Here is a 20,608-nt window from a genome sequence, read left to right as displayed (position 1 = left end):
CTTAACTCATTATGAATATCTTTGGGTACGATACAAATGGCCTAGTTGCTCATCATATTCACCTTTACTCATAGACTTTAGTGTGGTTCACATCTAATGGATGTCAAGTCTTCTTCATCTTTAATTATCATATATTGCCTTAGCAATCTCTTGTTGGCATTGTTCCGTCTTAGTTTGAACTATGGAGATCTGACTTTCTCATTGCACTGTGAGAATACGTAGGCACGAGGATTCAGATCCTCTGCGAGCAAATTTATTTATTCTTTCCCGTTCATCAATCATTACCATCCCTAAGTTGTATTCTAATGTCTAATCTTTGAAACCAAATACCTTATCCCTTTGGGTTCCATGTATACCTTTGGGCCAATAACTAATACCCACATGTGAACCAAGAGTTGTTTGTCTCGTCGGCGAACACTTAATTCTCTTTGTTTTCGGACCTTCCAATACATTGATACCATGCCTTAGGCCCCTCACTTATTGTTTTATGCATATTTACTCTTTGGTTCAGAGTTTATTCCTTCGTGGATTCAACATACCATTATCTTTTGGTTTCAGATTGTCTGTTCCCCTACAATGATTTACTTTTTCCTTGGACTAAACATCGTTTTCCCTTGGGTCCTATACATATCCTTTTTGGTAAATTTAACAGTACCCATCTTGTGAACCAAAAGTTGTTTATCTCGTCAACAAACACTTAATTCTCTTTGTTTTCGGCCCTTCCAATATAGTGGTACCATGCCTTAGGCCCCCTCACATATTGGTTCATGTCACATTTAATCTTTGGTTCAAAGTTCATTTACCTTTATGGGTTCCCATGCTACCATTGTCATTTGGTACAAGTTATACTTTTCATCACTTTGGTATTTCTTTTCTTTGTTTTCGTAGTCCCACAAACTACGTAGCTCTGACTTTCTCATTGCACGATGAGAATACGTAGGCACAAAGTTTCGAACCCTTAGCGAGCATAATTATTCTTTCTTATGTCTTAGGGAACCATCCATATCTTTCATGAACTATCATATATCTTCAATCATAATCATTCATCCCGGTGACATACTGCCTTTCTTTGAAACCAAGTACAGTTTTCTTTGGAATTCCATTTACACGCTTTTAGGACGATTAATTGGTGTTCACATTTATACCAAGAGGTTTTTGTCTTGTTGACAAACATTTTATTCCTTCTTTTTTGGCCAATACGTATGTTTCCCTCTATGGTACAAATTTCATTCCCTTTATGGATTCCAATACACCCTTATCTTTGGTTCCAAATCATACCTTTTGTCACTTTTACCCCAATCTTTCAATTCTTTCTACCTTAATTATTTCTCTTTTTCTACCATTAATTTCCATCATTCACTATTCATTACCTCCATTTAAAAAATTTTATCCTTCATTCACTTCATGTGATATACTTTCTCTCTGAGCTAAATACACTATTTCTTTTAGTTACATCCAGTGTCTACCTTTGAACCGAGAGTTGTTTGCCTTGATGCCTAACACTTAATTCTCTTTGCTTTTGACCCCACCATATAGTGGTTACATGCCTCGGGTTCCCCACATATGTTTCATGCCAGTTTTACTCTTGGGTTCAGATTTCATCCATTTTTGGAGTCAAATCATATTTTTCTTTGGTTCAAACCATATTTGTTATCACCCTTCCTTTCACTTCCCACCACTAGTTTTATGAACTACGGAGCTCTGAATTCCTTATTTCACTATAAGGATACGTAGGCATGAAGGCCTTAATCCTCTCCGAGCACTCTATCTATTCCATTCTTTTCTTCCCCTTATCCTTTCGCGAGTAATCTTTAGATATAACACCTATTCGAGCAAGAACAATCAAAATGGTTCCCGTTGAATGCAACGGATGTGAGGGGTTCTAATACATTCCCCTTGCATAACCGACTTCCTTACCCATTTTCTCTTCCCTTCGATTTTATCGATGTTTTCCCTTTCCTTCGTGAATAAATAAAGTTTGATGGAGACTCTGTTGTACCTTCAAGCGTGCAATGCGTTCGAGTATATTTCTGCTAGCTTCAGATAATACAAGATGTATTTTGGTGAAGATGCAACATGTGGGACAAGATGTTCGAGCATGTGTGCAACATCTGGCCTCAATCTGTAAGTCAGGTTTCGTGAGTAAATTTGAGTGCGATTATGTTTAATTCTAGAGAACATGGTTCAAGTTTTTTCTAGCTTTCCAGAAAGATTTGATTATAAGAAACTTGTTTGGTAAGACGTCTGGAACATGTTGTGTGATATCTGGGACATGCGTTCTACACATAGTGCATCATATGATTTTGCATTGATTCTTGTCGATCAGAAGATTACTTTTGAAAGAATATCGTTAACCCAAATCAGTTTGAAAAAAGAATATTTAATCAGATATGATTTAATTAAAATATTTGGATTTGGATTGATTGGATTTGTATTAAAGAAAAAGATTTAATTAGATATGCTTTGAATGAATATTTGGTTTAGTTTTATTCAATCCAATATTTTTTGAAATTGATATACAAAGATATTGATTGAATTTTTAATTAAACAAATATTTCATGAAGATATTTTATTGGATTTGGTTTAATTACAAGATTTGAATTTGAAATTGATGAAGAATCTCCAATCTCAATTAAAGATGATTTAAAGTATGGTCCAGTTCTTGAAAAAAAAATTATTCTGAATCCTTTACTTGAGAAGTTAGAATTGTGATGTATATCAATTAAATATTTTATTTGATTTGTTCAAGATTCAGAATGTTGTTACGTGGATAGATGTTAGGTCAAATGTTTGTCTCTGACTGTTACTTTGTATCAATCAAGGATCTCAATATTCCTAATAAAGATTTAATTGATTATGAGAGTTTTTGAGAGATGTGATCTAAATCAAATACAACAAGAATAATCAAGAGATTCATCTCCTTTGTGAAGACTCGGGCCTCAAGAGAAAATATCTACTCATTAGGAGAATTGTGTTTTAGTTGAATCTTTATTTTTGTTTGTATTTTGTAAACTCTATTCATGTGCTTCAAATCTAAATTGGCTTAATAGAGTATTGGGTTGTAAGGTTGTTATATCATCCATCTTATTATTGTAATTGTCCAAACACAAGGAGAGTGTTTGAGAGAAAGTTAGAGGAGTCTCTTATTCAGGGGAGCCTGAACGAAGCTTTACGGATAGTATTTGGGAGTCCTGAATAGAAAGTTATAGGTAGTATTAGGTTGAGGCATTGAACAAGGTTTATTTATCTAAGACTGTTTTACTAATACTATTGAGAGTGAATTTCATTTCTTGGGTTGGAAGTTATGTAGTACTGAAATGGGTTAACAATTATTTGTGTTCTTTCTTGCTTTTATTATTATTTGCTATTTGTCTAAACTAATTTTTTATATACATTATCTTAGACATCATGTCTAATATTTGTCCCTACGAAGATCAGTGTTTGTTATCGTCACTCATGATGAAAAGGAATTATCATCACTAATTATAATAATTGAGAATATCTCTCTTTTAGAGAAAGTCACGACCAAAATAAGGAAAAAGGTCTGATTAACATTAAAAACAAAAATAATAACTTATCTAATTACAACCTAACTTAGCTAACAAACCAACTTGGCTGACAAGTATTGTGATTTCAACTTATTGAGCATGAGAATGAAAAGCAAAAATAGCATGAGAAGAACATGAAACCTTTTTTCTTTCTGGTTTCCATGGCATGGAAAAGGATACATTTTGTAAATACACAATCACGAAAAGCAATCTGTTATTGAAAAGCTGTATCTAAGACTTCTTAAATTTAAACCATAAAAAGCTGTATTTAATTTTAGTTTTTTTTATTAATCGGTTAAAAATGAGTACTTTAGTCTCTCCATTTAATCCTTATAAAAGCAAAATAAGGATTGAAACTGAACAATTGTTTATAGATAGATGAAAAACCTATTTATCTTTTCCGTCACTCCAATCAAACTCAAATAATAATTGTGAAGAAATATCATACTGTAGAAGGTGCAAATTTGAACTTGTGACGGTCTATTTATTAAAATGTTAAAAACTCTAACTAAGATAGGACTCAAATCACAGAGTGTTTGCTTAAGAATTTACCTCAAATCACAAAGTGTTTGCTTAAGAATTTACATACTCTTGACCAACAACTTACTCCAAAAATTTAATTGAACTAAAAAAAAAGAAAAATGACATATTAAAACTACTATCATCAATATCAATATAAATATTCCTTATGATACCTAACTTGAAACAAAAATTCTCTGTTCCAATGCAAGAACAATAACATGTAATACAAACAGTCAGGTATCAATTTACAATACATGAGAAATATCTCAATCTTCACTCCTAGTTTCTTCTCCCCATTTCTTTATCATTTCTAAAAATATCTCATTCCATGTATCAATCGGACCTGGTAAACACCAATGAACACAATCATTTTGCACACGTTCTTGAACACCGTGAAAAAACGGAAAAGAATTCATATAAGGACCGGGATGACCATCTGGTCTCAACAATGCCAATTCCGTTATATCCAATACCTCAAATCTAAACCTTCCATCTTCACTCCCTTTCACCTTAGCCGCCACAACTTCTTCAATCTCAACCTTCCTCATCTCACCATTCATCCCTTCAACTTCCTTCTCGCCGTTTCTATAAGGCTTAGTCTTCGGACAAGCACCGGCTTTATCCCAATCACCTTCAAAATGATGCGGCATAAATGTTGTCACAACCACATCAATTCCTTTACCGTTATTATTTTCTCTTCGATCAATTAGGCTACTAAGAGTAGTCCTTAAAGACTTTCTCAATGCATCATAAAATCCATTATCAGTGTAGTTAAGACCAGGACAATAATGACACCCTAAAATTGAATCACCTTCATGATAAACAGCAGGAAGCAAAAACCAATGTCCAACTGATAACACAATCATGTCCATTTGATTCATATCCTTTGCCCATTTTTCATCCACATGATCCAAATATAACTCATTATTTGGCCTTGTGCTTGATTTTTCATTACCTTGTACTAAAAACGGAGACCAATACAATGAAATACTTACATTGTATGAAGAAAAGTTCCACTTGGAGAATTGATTATCCTCGCCATATTGGTACACAAGATTAGGAATTGAAACAGTTGCTAACATACATAGAAGAGACTCTACTTGGTTCCTGGCCATAGAATCTCCAACAAAAGCTATATGTTTGTTGCTAATGAGTTGTAGAAAAGTGTGAGGTTCAAACCTTGGAAGATAGCATTCACTTGGTTTCCATCTCCAATAAAGATAATCAGAGTCAGGTCTTCCATGTTTGATGCAATTTCTTCCTTCTTTCATCATACCACATGTTGTGTCATTGTATAAAGGGCTTGATGTGTCTCTAATCCAATCACCCTTTGAGTAATCACATTGGTTTTGGTAAGCTTTTTTCTTTTCTGAAATCAACCAGACGAATGTATATATTATACAGAAATAGAAGGCAAACGAGAAACAAACTGCACCGCTACAGAAACCAATCAATCATCTTAAAAATTAAATTCATTCATTTTTTACCCGGTTAAAAACAAAAATAAAATCTAGTAGCAATTGTATAGTTGTGATAATTAAGAAGGAATTGCGTAAGGAAATACCTGCATAAGAAGATGAAGGCGAAGAGTGATGAGAAGTGATATTGGAATGAGTGAAGTCAGAATTTGGAGATGGAGAAAAGGGTAGAATTGGTAGATCGTAAAAGTATATAAGAAACATAGCTATTGGAATGAGAGAACAAATAGTCCAACGTAGAAGTTGTTTAGTGGTGAGAAAAACAGTTTGATCATTGAAGAAATTTGAAGTTGCTGTTTTCATAACTTTCCTTTGTGCTTTGTTTTCCAATTTCCACTCGTTATGATGTGTGTTTTCGGTTGTGAAGAATGAAGAGAAGCACGTTAACAATAGTGGTTTTTGGGGTTTTATTTTTCATGAGGTGAAGTGAAGTCAGAAAGAGAAGCAGGTTTATTGGGTAATTGATTGGTTCGTGTCAGAGTTTGTTTGGTTTCCACAAAAGCTGATTCAACTTTTCATAGATTGACTAATTAGGATGGTTTGTAAAAGAATAACTTGGGGGATGAATCATGTTGTTAACCTACTTTCAAGACTTTTTACATCAAAAGTGAAACCTCCGCCACCTATTACAAAAATTAAGGCCTATTGAACGAGTAGAATCACAACATTCATATAATATCAGGGTTGTCTTTTTGTAAGGCAAACTAAGATTTTATTCATTATCATTAGTTCGGTTCATACCGTAAGAATTATGTAATGGGATATAAATAGCACATAAAGTACAAGCAACTAGGGAAATTAATTAAATCTTAATTAATTCATATTAAGTTATATTTACAATGAAAGAAATATTTTATATGGTTTTGTATAAATAAGAATAAACGTATACAACTATATAAAATTTGTATTGTTGTCATTGAACAATTGTATATTGGTTATATATTAGAAATGACTTCGTCAAGATATCAGTTGTTTGATGATTTGATGGTGTATGTTGAAGAGAAATTAATTTATTGTCAATCTCCTCCTTGATAAAATGTCTATCAATTTCTATATGTTTTGTCCTGTTGTGTTGCACATGATTTCTAAGCCATATTTGTGGTAGCTTTTTCACATAAGACTTACTTCATGGTAAGTATGAATTTGTAGTTCCAAAAACATCTTTTGGAGCCACCTTCCTTTGCAAATCCCATGAGTCATTGACCTAAATTTTACTTCAACACCGCTTCTTGCAATTAGAGATTGTTTCTTGCTTTTCCATGTCATTAAGTTGCCCCGTAGAAATGAGCAATATCCACTTGTTGATCTTGTATTAGTTACTAAGTCAACCCAATATGCATATGTGAATACTTATATTTTCTTGCTTGTGTTCTTTTTGAAATGCAACTCCTTTCCTGATGTCTTTTTTAGATACTACAAAATACGATTAATTGCTTTCATGTGAGCCTCTTTAGCGTCGTTCATGTAGCGGCTAACCATGCTGACAGAAAAGGCAATATCTGATTGTGTATGAGTTAGGTAGATAGTCTCCCAACCGCCTTTGATACATCTCTTTATCAATTTGTAGGCTCCCTTTTTCCTCTCTTATTTTCACATTAGATTTCATATGAGTGTTTGTTAGTCGACACCCTAACATCATTGTTTTATGAAGTAAGTCAAAAGTATATTTCTTTTTAGACAAATAAATTCTAAATTTTTGCTATGTCACTTCAATTCCAAGATAATAATGTAACTAACCAAGGTGACTTCAAATTTCTTAGCTATTAACAATTTTAGTCATTTAATTCATATACAGTCATCACTTGTAATAATAATGTCGTATACGTAAATAATGAAGATGATTGACATTGTCTTCCTCTAAGTGCTTTAAGAATATTGTGTGGTTTGTTTGGCATTGAGAGAAATCATGCATCCTAACCACTCATGTAAGCATATCAAACCAAACCTGTAGGGATTGCTTGAGCCTGTATAGTGATCTTTTGAGCTTACACACCTTGCTTGAGTTTTTTGATGTCTCAAGTCCATATGGCATTCTCATGTAAACATTTTCTTCAATTTCACCATTTAGGAAGCATTTTTCATATATAGCTAGTGAAATGGCCAATCAAAATTTATTGCCAAGGAAAGGAGAACAGAGGTTGAGTTTAATTTTGCTACAAGTGCAAAGGTCTCTTCATAATCCATTCCATGGGACTGGGTGAATCCGTTTGCCAACAATTGAGTTTTATACTTATTCACACTCCCGGCTACATTATATTTCACCGAGAATATCCATTTGCATCCCACTGGATTTTTTCCCTATGGTAGGTGACAGAGCTGACATGTATCATTCTTCTCTAGTGTCTTGATTTCTTCCACGACCGCAACCTTCTACTTTGAAAATAAGATTGCTTCATGAAAGTTTTGAGAAATGTGGGTGTTATCCACTGAGTTGATGAAGTTCTTATACTCCTATGACAATTTTTCACTACAAACATGGTTCCTGATTGGGTGTTTGGTACAATATCTCACTCCCTTTCTTATGGAAATCTGTAAGTTTAAGTTCTAGTCATAAATGTCATTATCTAATAAATTAGAATATGAGTCAATGCATAGTAATTTACCTTTGTGAGTAGGTTCAAAATCTGAATTTTGGGAAGAGTCTTGGTTCTGCTTTGGAAGAGTGCATGTTTCCACTTGCTTAAGAGTTTGATACTTATTTTTCTTCCCTGTGTATAGATATAGTTATTTTCCACCATTTGTTGGTTTGGTAACCTCAATAGTGGTTGCTTCCTGTCCCGATTCAAGTACAAGTATTATTTGGGCAGATTATGAATTTTTAGTGGTTGATCCATGCTTCAGTGAGATGGATTTTTAGGAAGATTCTTATGGGCCAAATTTGGATACAATTTTTGGGATTGATTCTAGTACAGTTTATGGAATAGTGCCTGAGGCAAATTCTGAGACACATTTTGGTATAGTAATTTCCCAAAGTTAGTTTTCATCAATTGTCACTTTCTCCTTCTGAATGGCAACCTTGGAATAAAATGAATTGCCTTCATAAAATGTGACATCTATAGTGTGATAGATTCGTCTTTTTTAGGGCAATAGAATTTATATCCTTTTTTGATATGAGAGTTTCCCAATAATATACATTTGATGGCTTTTGAGTCCAACTTGTTAGGATTTGGCTTTTGATCATGTACAAATGCAGTACATCCAAAAATCTTTGGTGGGAGATTTGTGATGAGTTTGGTCGAAGGATAAAGGGACAAAAGAGTTTGATGAGGTGTGTGTCATACCCTAAATTTCACCCTAGATTTTTTCACATGCATCAGTATAGCGTAATCATTTTATTTGATCATGTATTTCATCAATCAATAGCATTCATCAATGTTTAGATGAAAAGTCAGGAGTTCTGATATTTTATCTGATCTTAATGACATTCATTCAGTCATTTGTTGATTAAGAAGTTAGAAGATTTGGTTTCTTAGTCTCAGTGTGTCATTCATTCCATTGCATTAAGTTTCAGAGATCCAAAGGGACGACACTCAAGAGTATTGTTATCATTTGAATCTTTGAAAGGTCTTTTATTGTCATTATGATTGTGAATTAGAAATAAAGAGTTTAAGAGTTGATTCATTTGCATCTGGTTGTCTATTCATAATTCCTCAATTAATAAATTGATACATTCGCAAGACATTTGCATCATCTACTCGTCATACCATGCATTTCATTCTGCATAATGTTTAAAATGTCAACTAAGATAAATTTTCGAATTTACAGACAGGCCGGTTGAATCTATTTCCAAATATACATGGAATTAAGGGGCAAAAAAATTCAAAATCAGGCTTGCAAATGTCAGTATTATTAATTTACGGTTCACTTATTTTAACTTGGTCTGCTCGTTTTATTTTTTTGACTCATTTTCGGTCGCATTTTGATCAACCTGTGCTTTTTTAACCGATCATTTTTTACTTAAAAATTTGACCAAAACCTGTCTTTTTTCTAAAAGTTTCTTTTTCGTTGATTATTTTAATGCATTATTTATTTTTTTGAGCACTTTTGTGCTCGAGTTTTATTCATTTTTAATTCTTTTATTTTTATTTTTTAGTCAAAATAACCAGCATAATTAATTAGAATTAACTATATTTTAATTGCTTTATTTTTAATTTAGTTAATAAAAAACTTATTTTAGAAATTTAAAAAAAAAAAAAAAAGTAAAAATTAAAAAGAAAGAAACAATTGCAACAAGAAATTGGACCCGCGCCCTTGGAAGTCCATTTAATCCATTCTCATATTCTCTCACAATAAAATAGAGGACCATATGTTTTCACGCAGGAGTTGGCAGGGAAAATGAAAAAAAGTTTTTTTACTTTATAAAAAAACCAAACATTACCTTAATGAAACTTCTTGAATCTTCATTTTAGAATAGGGGATTGAAGACACATTCACTAAAAGAGAGATAATATTTTGATTCTACTTCTTACACTTTGACAAAACATATCACTCATCCCTCTCATTCTCCATCCCCGCCCTCTATCGACAACATCATCACCATAACTCAACTCATCTTTCTTTCCTTCAACTCTCTGACACGCCTCCTTCTTCCCTTAGCATCACAAACACAAACCATAACCTCACAACCATCTTCAAAACACCCTCCAAACCTCCTCCCTCCATACAACTCCATCGAACCACCTCAAACTTCAACAACATAACAACCTCAACCACCATTCAACCTTCCAAACCTCATCCCTCCACACACTACTATCGGACCACCTCAACAACATCAAACCTCCTCCCTCCACAACTCCATCAGACTTGTAACACTTTGTTTTTCTAAAACTATTTATATTAATTAATTATAATTTTATGTGTCTACCTAATTATTATTTGTATGATAATTGAGGTGTGTTAGGACAACAAGAGTGGGTGACCCTTAGATAAAAAGTGTAGAGAGTAATTAAAGGATGATTGATTGATTTAAAATTATTTAATTGATTAAATAATGTTTTTGTGTTATTATTTAAATGAAATAATAAAAGAAAAGAAAATAATGAATTTGGGGTGGAAAGTGCGAATTATGGAGAATTAAAATAAATAATATAAATTAGTAATAGGTTGGCCCTAGGTGGAATATTAGAAAGATAGAAATTAGGTTTTTGATTTTTGAGATTCGAGAAAAGAGGCAAGAGAAGAGAAAAACAAGAAAAACCTAGAAATCATAGCCAAAAACTTGAATTTTTCTGAAATTACAAAGTAAGGGTGGGAATTTGGTTAAATAATAGGGATATGAATGGAAGAGTAGATGAAGTCTTAATTATTTATGGATTGATAATAAATATTGATATTTGTTGAGTGAAATTTATGTTCTAAAGTGTTCATATATGTTCACCATTGATGATATTTGAAGTTTTTAGGGATTGATATAGTATATAGATCGTGATAATATGAATATAAATAGTGATTAATGTAGATATATTTATGACTGAATTTAAAACCATAAAATATTTTTGGTGGTGATTTCATTGATGCTTTTGAGGTTGGAGAAGATGAAAATCATATTAGAAATTTTAGAAAAATAGCAACTTTTTGGTAACGTCTTTGTGCACGATTTTGATCATAACTTCCAACTCGTAAATCATTTTGGGACGGGGTTTAAAGCGTTGGGTATCTAAAACAGAGTGTAAAAATTTTATTTCAGGGGTAAAATATTTTTGGTGATGATTTCATGGTCGTTTTGGGGGTTGGAGAAGATGAAAATCGTGCTCAAAATTTCAAAAAACAACAACTTTTTTGTAACACCTTCATGCACGGTTTTGATAAAATTTTCAACTCGTAAATCATTTTAGAACGGGGTTCAAAGGATTGGGTAGCCGAAACATAGGGCTATAACTTTGTTTCAGAGATAAAATATTTTTAATGATTTTATCAGAGGTTGGTAGTAGGTGGGAAAGAAGTGTATGATGTGACGGAAAATCGTTTGATGTGTTATGAATGATTGGGATGCTGTGTTTGATTATATTGGTGGTAGTCCATAATGGTGGATTACGTTATGCATGGTTGCAATTGTATGATCGATTGTGGATCACTAAATATTATTATAATTGTTATGTTAATTGTATTATTACCATGTCATACATCCATTGTTGATATGTTAAAGGAGATAAGTCATAAGTCCGAAGGGGGACGAAAGACTTATTCGAAACTCAGAAGGGGGAGTTCGGGATTTCGAAGGGGGAATCAGGTTCACAAGAAGAACCAAATGTTGAATTGGTACCACATGCATATGAGTCGTTGTTGTTGTCGTGAGTCCCATAATATGAATGAATTATATGCGTGAAATATGATTGTGTGTGATGTTGGTGTTGTTGCATGTGATGTTGATGATAATTTGGGCGTGAGAATGTGATATGTTATTATGCATGATTGTGTAGATGTTGTACTCTATTTTACATTTTATATTGTTATTATTGAAATAAATTCTCACCATTCCTTCTATTTGAATGTTGCCTTTACATGGGCATCATGCTGATACTCAAGAGTAGAGACGCTGATGTGAGTGGAAGTTAGCTCCTAGAGCTATTTCTTTTAGTTTATTCATGTTAGCTTTAGTTATGCTCTGATATGTAACACTAGGGAGCGAATTATTTTTGTGTGTTGAAATTTCCTGAGAGACAATGCATGCTCTCGTATTTGTTTTATGTTTTTATGTGATAGCACTTGGACAAGATTTACGAGTCGGTGCTTTTAATTTTGTTATGAAAACTATTATGAGATTTTAAATTGGTACTTTTTTTTATGGTTCCACTACGAAGATATTCAGATGAGTTGGATTTCATGTAAACATCCTAAGTGTAAATGTATGCAGTAAATGTTTTGTTGTAACCCGTGTTACGGAGCAAGTTGTGATTGTTGTGAGTGACACCTAAGTGATTGTATTTTATTAATTAAATTCTTTGATAATTATGCACAGGTTTTTAGGGTGTTATTAGTGGTATCAGAGCAGATCGGTCCGTCTAGCTAGGTTGTTTAATTATGTTTGTTCCCTAGTATGCGACATGTGTGTGAAAACATTGTCGATGCTTATTTTGTTCTTCATTTGGAGGTTGGGAATGAAACAAGTGGGGGAGAAGCGTATGCTTATCTTGTATTTTCCAATTATAGAGAGCTTGGACATCATGTTGCTCCATGCGAGAGTGTTGTGTTGGCTAGTTCAACTGTTTTGAGAATTTTGTGATTTTCCTAAACTTGAAGAGAGGTCAGATTCGAGGATGGTGTCAGTTAGCAAAATGGTGTGATCCTTGAGGGAAGATGGTCAAGTGTTCTTGTTGTTCGCTTCATTGTGAGAGGGAAGGCAGTGTTTTGGCTAGAGTTAAGCTGGTGTATTGAGTATCCTGACGTGTTTCCTAAGGATGTGTGCAGTTTGTCTTTCGTTGGAACAATGTTGATGTTATTCTTGGAATGAATTGGTTTGAGTTAAACCAAGTGTTTACCCATTGTTTTGAAAAGTCGATGCAGTTTCTTGAATCCAAAGAAGATATGGATTCGATATTCACGTCTGCTGGTCCAGTTGGGATGTCTTTGAGGGAGAACGATTAGGTATTGTTGAGATTTGCTTCTCGGAGAGTGAGGAGAAATGTGACGGCTAGTGATATACAAGTTGTGTGTGATTCATGATGTTTTCCTGAAGATATCTATGACTTGCCTCTAGAGCGTGAATATGAGTTCGATGGAGGTGAAAAGTTCATGTTTGTATATGTTAAGCAAGTGAGAGAGTCCATAAGACCCTAAAACCCCATACTTTATTTTTATAGAAAATTCACACGTAGGATGTTACTTCACTGAAACACTGATACATAAAATGCAACTTCAATAATTCGCAGCAAAAAATAAAAGAAAAACATAACATAAGTTTGAAATAAACATCACTAAAAACTCCATGAAAATTATTTACAACTCAATACATAAGAACATAAGTTCCCTGTTTCCCGATGTTACAGAATCAGAGCATTATTCGACTAACAGAAAAACAATAAATTCTAAGAGGGCGTCAAAGCCGTCTCACAGTCATCACGAGCTATCACTCTTGATTACCTGTACAAACATTGCACAGAGTCATCCAACAAAGAAAGAAGGGGTGAGAATACACTTACAAAAAATAACGGTGAAATTTAGCAGCAGGATGATAATAAGAACACATCATTAATACAAAACACAAAGACAATTACATTTACAAGCACAAGTATCATTCATAATATATGCAATGCTACTATGCACCAACTCCTTCACTTATATGCATGTGGTACCAAAAATATATTATGGAATCAGAGAAATGCTACTGATTTTATTCCACAAGTCCCTGGTCCTTTCTGTAACACCCTTCTAAAATACCCCAAATATTTAATTAAAAATAATAAACATATAACAATTCAGAGTAATTATGCCATTCAAGGGTGTCACACAATTATTCACACCATTCAACAATATAACGGTCATGCTCTTTTATTAATTCAAAACATAAACATTTGCATAAAACGCAGCGGATAGAGATCTCCTCAATCATGTAAAACATGTAACATTCACATGTAAATTATTCAACAACATAAAACATCCCATCCCGATGTGACATCTATCAGAGCACGACCCACTAAGGAGACTACACTAGACTCCAAGCATTCGCTTCTACTCAACTCATTTCTCGTTACCTGAAAAATAGTTGTAAGGGTGAGTTCCTCAATCAATATAATAAGCATTATAGAATATAATGTCATGTTAAGCAATTTAACACGTTAATCACCCTAATCGCAACATACAATCAGTAACAGCACATCAGCTCAACCTCATACTCAACACCAACATAAAACACAAGTATAATCTCAAATCATACTCCATAACAACACAAACACACGTATAATATTGGAATACATCCATTCATATTATACGCCATACATACATTATGCAATGAGACTCCACACATGCGGTACCGACTATTCTTGAACATATAGTTCAAGCTCACCGATCCCTCCAGATACGGCTACTAAGCTCACTAGTCCCACTCATTTGAGACCTAGTGACTCACTCACTAATTCCTCACCATGGGAATTAGCTACAGCCCCGAAGGCTAGACTATGCACACTAATCATCTAGCATGCAAACATCAACAACAAATCCACAATGATTCACTCACTAATTCCTCACCATGGGAATTAGCTACAGCCCCAAAGGCTATGCTATGCACGCTAATCATCTAGCAATGCAGCATCAACAACAATTCACAACGGACATATGCTCACACTCTAAGCCATACAACAGTCCATTCACACATACATGCATAATACATACATTCACATCATTATGCATACCATCATACATCATCAACACATGTATCAACACATCATTATCATGTAAATCAATTCAACACAGTATTAGCACACTCTACTAATACCTATACTGCTCAAAACAGCGGGAACTAATCCCTATTACATCATACACCAACATAGGCCAACTCTCAATTATGTACACAACATTAAAAAGCCAATTTTCCACTCTGCAACAGTGTTAACCGGTTAACGCCCTGGGTTAACCGGTTAACGCAGGCAAAAACACATTTTCTGGCAAAACGCAACAGTGTTAACCGGTTAACGCCCTGGGTTAACCGGTTAACGCAGGCAAAACAGCACCTTTTCACAATTCAAAACAGTGTTAACCGGTTAACACCCTGGGTTAACCGGTTAACGCAGACAAAACAGCAGTTCCTGCGCTAACACAAGGCAGAATGCAGAATTCTCCGCATTTTCCGCCGTTGGAGGACTTCCGGACCTCCGATTCCGATTCCGTAAAAAGCTATACGTTCGGAATTTCACAACTAACCCAAACACAGATTCAATTACAGTCTAAATACAATTTATCCAACATAATTCTTCAGCATCAATAATCCCAATTATGGTCAAATCAACGGCTTATCACTACCCATTACATATTATCCCATAATACCCATTAATCGACGATAAACCCCCCTTACCTGAGTTAATCCGGCAAAATCTCTAAGCTCCAAGCTCTTCTCCAACCTTTGCTCTCTGGTTCTTCCCCTTTGCCCCTTTTCCTCTTTCATGATCGCTTCTCTGCTTTTCACGTAAAAACCTTATTTTCCAAAAATGAACTCTTTTTCCTTAATTCCCACTTATATATTTTCCAAATTATATTATTATTCCAATAATAATAATAATTCAATAATTCCAACATAATAATAATAATAATAATCCAATTATCTAATTAAATTAATAAATATATTATTAACTTAATTTAAATAATTATCATATTATTATCGGGGTGTTACAACTCTCCCCCACTAAAAGAGTTTTCGTCCTCGAAAACATACCTCAAGCGAATAACTCCGGATAAGACTCCTTCATCTGACTCTCAAGTTCCCAAGTCACATTGCCACCTGCTGGTCCTCCCCAAGCTACCTTCACCAAGGCAATCTCTTTACCCCGCAACTGCTTCAACTCCCGATCCTCGATCCTCATAGGTGATGTTTCAACAGTCAGGTTATCTCTCACCTGTACATCATCTACTTGGACTACATGCGACGGATCATGAATGTACCTCCTCAACTGAGACACATGAAAAACCTCATGCAAATTCGCAAGCGACGGCGGTAAAGCGACACGATAGGCTACTTCCCCTATCCTCTCCAAAATCTGATAAGGACCAATAAATCGAGGTGTCAACTTTTTCGACTTCAAAGCTCGACCAACACCAGTTATCGGAGTAACGCGAAGAAACACATGATCTCCCTCTTGGAACTCAAGTGACTTCCTCCTCTTATCATGATAACTCTTCTGACGACTCTGAGCAATTCTCATCTTCTCCTGAATCATCTTAATCTTTTCTGTAGTCTGTTGAACAATCTCCGGTCCAACCACAGCACTCTCACCGGACTCATACCAACATAAAGGCGTCCGACATCTCCTACCATACAAAGCTTCAAACGGTGCCATACCAATGCTCGAATGAAAACTATTGTTGTAGGTAAACTCAATAAAGGCAAATAACAATCCCAAGCGCCTCCCTTTTCCAAAACACAAGCTCTCAAAAGATCCTCTAATGACTGAATCGTCCTCTCAGTCTGACCATCAGTCTGCGGATGATATGTAGAACTCAATCTCAGCTTAGTTCCCAAAGCCCTCTGCAAACCTTCCCAGAACTTCGATGTAAATCTAGGATCTCGGTCCGAAACAATACTAGACGGAATACCATGCAAACTTATAATCTTCTCAATATACAACTCGGCTAGTCTCTCTAACGGATAATCCATTCTGATCGGAATGAAATGAGCCGATTTCGTCAATCTATCAACAATCACCCAAATAGCTTCAAAATTCTTACTTGTCCTCGGCAAACCAGAAACAAAATCCATACTGATACTATCCCACTTCCACTCTGGAATAGCCAACGGTTGCATTAGCCCAGACGGCTTCTGATGCTCAATCTTTGACTTCTGACAAGTCAAACAGGAATAAACAAAACTCGCAATTTCTTTCTTCATTCCCGGCCACCAAAATAACCTCTTCAAATCATGATACATCTTCGTAGCTCCAGGATGAATACTCAGGCCACTACGATGTCCTTCTTCAAGAATACTCTTCTTAAGTTCGGTAACATCCGGAATACACACCCGACTACCAAATTTCAAAATACCATTCTCATCAACTCTGAATTCACCACCTTGACCTTGATTCACTAAAGTCAACTTATCAACCAAAAGCATATCGGATTTCTGACCCTCTCTAATCTCATCCAAAATACCACTCGTTAACTTCAACATTCCCAATTTAACACTATTGTGAGTACTCTCACACACCAAACTCAAATCTCTAAACTGCTCAATTAAATCCAATTCCCTAACCATTAACATAGACATATGTAATGATTTCCGACTCAATGCATCAGCCACTACGTTTGCTTTACCCGGATGGTAATTCAAACCAAAGTCATAATCCTTCAGAAATTCTAACCATCTCCTCTGTCTCATATTCAGTTCTTTCTGATCAAACAAATACTTTAAACTTTTATGGTCACTGAAAACTTCAAATCTTGACCCGTACAAATAATGCCTCCATAACTTCAGAATAAACACCACAGCTGCCAACTCTAAATCGTGTGTCGGATAGTTCCTCTCATGAACCCTCAGTTGTCTCGAAGCATAAGCTATAACCTGCTTATTCTGCATCAACACACCACCCAAACCCAACAATGAAGCATCACAGTAAACCTCAAATGATTCCGACGAACTCGGTAATATCAGAATAGGAGCAGTAGTTAACCTTCTCTTTAACTCTTGGAAACCTTCTTCACATTTCGAGTCTCAAACAAACGCTTGTCCCTTTCTAGTCAACATCGTCAACGGTAACGCCAACTTAGAAAATCCCTCAATGAACTTCCTATAATACCCTGCAAGTCCAAGAAAACTCCTTATCTCAGAAACTGACTTCGGAGCTTCCCACTTAGATACCGCTTCTATCTTAGAAGGATCAACAGCAACACCACCTCTTGAAATCACATGACCAAGAAAACTAACCTCTTCTAACCAAAATTCACATTTAGAGAGTTTAGCAAATAACTTCTTTTCTCGTAGAACTTCTAAAACCACTCTCAAATGCTCAGCATGCTCTTCTTCAGATTTCGAATACACCAAAATGTCATCAATAAACACCACAACAAACTGGTCTAGGTACGGATGGAAAATTCTATTCATATACTCCATGAATACTCCAGGCGCATTAGTCACACCAAAAGGCATTACAGAATACTCATAATGTCCATACCTTGTTCTGAAAGCAGTCTTCTGAATATCCTCAGTTTTTACACGTATCTGATGATACCCAGATCTCAAATCTATCTTGCTGAACACACTTGCAACAACCAACTGATCCATCAAATCATCAATCCTCGGCAAAGGATACCGATTCTTGATCGTCACTTTATTCAGTTGCCTGTAGTCCACACACAACCTCATAGTACCTTCTTTCTTCTTAACCAACAACACTGGTGCACCCCACGGTGACACACTCGGACGAATAAATTTCTTATCCAACAGATCTTCCAACTGACTCTTCAATTCAGCTAACTCAACAGCAGACATACGGTACGGAGCCATCGATATCGGTCTAGTACCAGGTACCAAATCAATCGAGAACTCAACTTCACGTTCTGGCGGTAATTCATTCACTTCTTCCGGAAACACATCAGGAAAATCACACACCACTGCTAGATCACAAATCACCAGTTTATCTTTAACTTCCAAAGTCGCTAACAGCATAAACAACTCTGCCCCATCTGCTACTGCCTCATCCACTTGTCTTGCTGATAGAAACAAATCCTTTCCTTCCTCAACCTCAGGAAATATCACAGTCTTATCAAAACAGTTGATATAAACTCGGTTAAACACCAGCCAGTTCATACCCAGAATAACATCAATCTGCACTAGGGGAAGACACACAAGGTCTATCCCAAAGTCTCTACCAAAAATACTCAAAGGACAATTCAAACAAACTGAAGTAGTAGTCACTGAACCCTTTGCAGGAGTATCAATCACCATACTACCATGCATCTCAGATATCTCTAACTTAAGTTTCACAGCACAATCCAAAGATATAAAGGAATGAGTAGCACCGGTGTCAATAATAGCTACAAGAGGAAAGCCATTAATATAACACGTACCTCGGATCAAACGGTCATCTGCAGAAGTCTCAGAACCCGATAAAGCAAAGACCTTGCCTCCTGACTGATTCTCTTTCTTCGGCTTAGGACACTGTGGACTGATATGACCCAACTCTCCACAGTTGAAACAAGTTACAGTCTTCAACCGACACTCTGCAGCCAAATGACCACCTTTTCCACACTTGAAACACTTCATCTCAGCACTGGTACACTCATGGACCCGATGTCCAGCCCGACCACATCTATAACACTTAGCAGGGGCACTAGAGTCTCCCCCACTAGGCCTCTTCATCCCACTCTGTCTCTGGAAACCTTTGCCAGCTGCATACGGTTTCCCACGATCATTCTGATTCTTGCCTTTCCTATCAACCCGTTGCTGATAGCTCTCTGCTCTGGCTTTGGAATCCTGTTCAAAAATCCTGCAACAGTCAACCAAGTCAGAAAACACTCTGATCCGCTGATATCCAATAGCCTGTTTGATCTCAGGACGCAACCCGTTCTCAAACTTCACACATTTCGAAAATTCTCCAGCAGCCTCATTATAGGGAGTGTAATACTTCGACAGTTCTGTGAACTTAGCAGCATACTCAGTAACAGACCTGTTACCCTGCTTCAATTCCAAAAACTCTATCTCTTTCTTTCCTCTGACATCTTCTGGAAAGTACTTCCTCAGGAATCTCTCTCTGAACACAGCCCAAGTGATTTCAGCATTCCCAGCAGTTTCCAACTCAGTGCGGGTAGCAACCCACCAATCATCAGCTTCCTCTAACAGCATATGCGTACCGAACCTGACCTTCTGGTTATCGGCACACTCAGTCACTCGGAAGATTCTCTCGATCTCCTTCAACCACTTCTGAGCGCCATCTGGATCGTATGCTCCCTTGAACATTGGAGGATTGTTCTTCTGGAACTCACTCAGTTGACGAGCAGCTCCCATTCCCACAACATTCGGGTTCTCTCCAAGTACTCCAGCTAGCATACCCAGAGCCTCAGCAATCGCAGCATCATCTCTACCTCTTCCAGCCATCTCTATTCTGAAAACCCAACAAACTAAAACAATAAGTACTGATAGGGTTACACAACACCTATCCCGTACAGGGGAAACAGAATAATTACGACTCGACTCGACCGACTATGCTCTGATACCACTAATGTAACACCCTTCTAAAATACCCCAAATATTTAATTAAAAATAATAAACATATAACAATTCAGAGTAATTATGCCATTCAAGGGTGTCACACAATTATTCACACCATTCAACAATATAACGGTCATGCTCTTTTATTAATTCAAAACATAAACATTTGCATAAAACGCAGCGGATAGAGATCTCCTTAATCATGTAAAACA

At 35.7% G+C, this 20,608-nt stretch overlaps 1 protein-coding gene across 1 annotated transcript; it reads right to left on the bottom strand.

Annotated features, from left to right (window-relative positions):
- Positions 1–4,195: 4,195 nt before the first annotated feature.
- LOC127107445 (xyloglucan O-acetyltransferase 1) lies at positions 4,196–6,194 on the bottom strand. The gene is made up of 2 exons (XM_051044727.1): positions 5,635–6,194; positions 4,196–5,439 (listed from the first exon to the last, which is right to left on the bottom strand). Exons 1-2 carry the CDS (start codon positions 5,849–5,851, stop codon positions 4,337–4,339), a joined length of 1,320 nt encoding a protein of 439 aa, XP_050900684.1. The 5' UTR covers positions 5,852–6,194; the 3' UTR covers positions 4,196–4,336.
- Between the last annotated feature and the right edge of the window lie 14,414 nt (positions 6,195–20,608).

Source organism: Lathyrus oleraceus, chromosome 7 (genome assembly GCF_024323335.1).
Source record: "Lathyrus oleraceus cultivar Zhongwan6 chromosome 7, CAAS_Psat_ZW6_1.0, whole genome shotgun sequence".
Lineage (NCBI taxonomy): Eukaryota > Viridiplantae > Streptophyta > Magnoliopsida > Fabales > Fabaceae > Lathyrus > Lathyrus oleraceus.
The sequence above is the reverse complement of the archived record's forward strand: the minus strand, read 5'-3'. Positions and strand labels throughout refer to the sequence as shown.

Coding starts and splice junctions, on each gene's coding strand:
- LOC127107445 (XM_051044727.1), bottom strand. CDS start 5,851: ATGAAAACAGCAACTTCAAATTTCTTCAATGATCAAACTGTTTTTCTC. Junction 5,440..5,634: donor GCCTTCATCTTCTTATGCAG/GTATTTCCTTAC, acceptor GGTTGATTTCAG/AAAAGAAAAAAGCTTACCAA.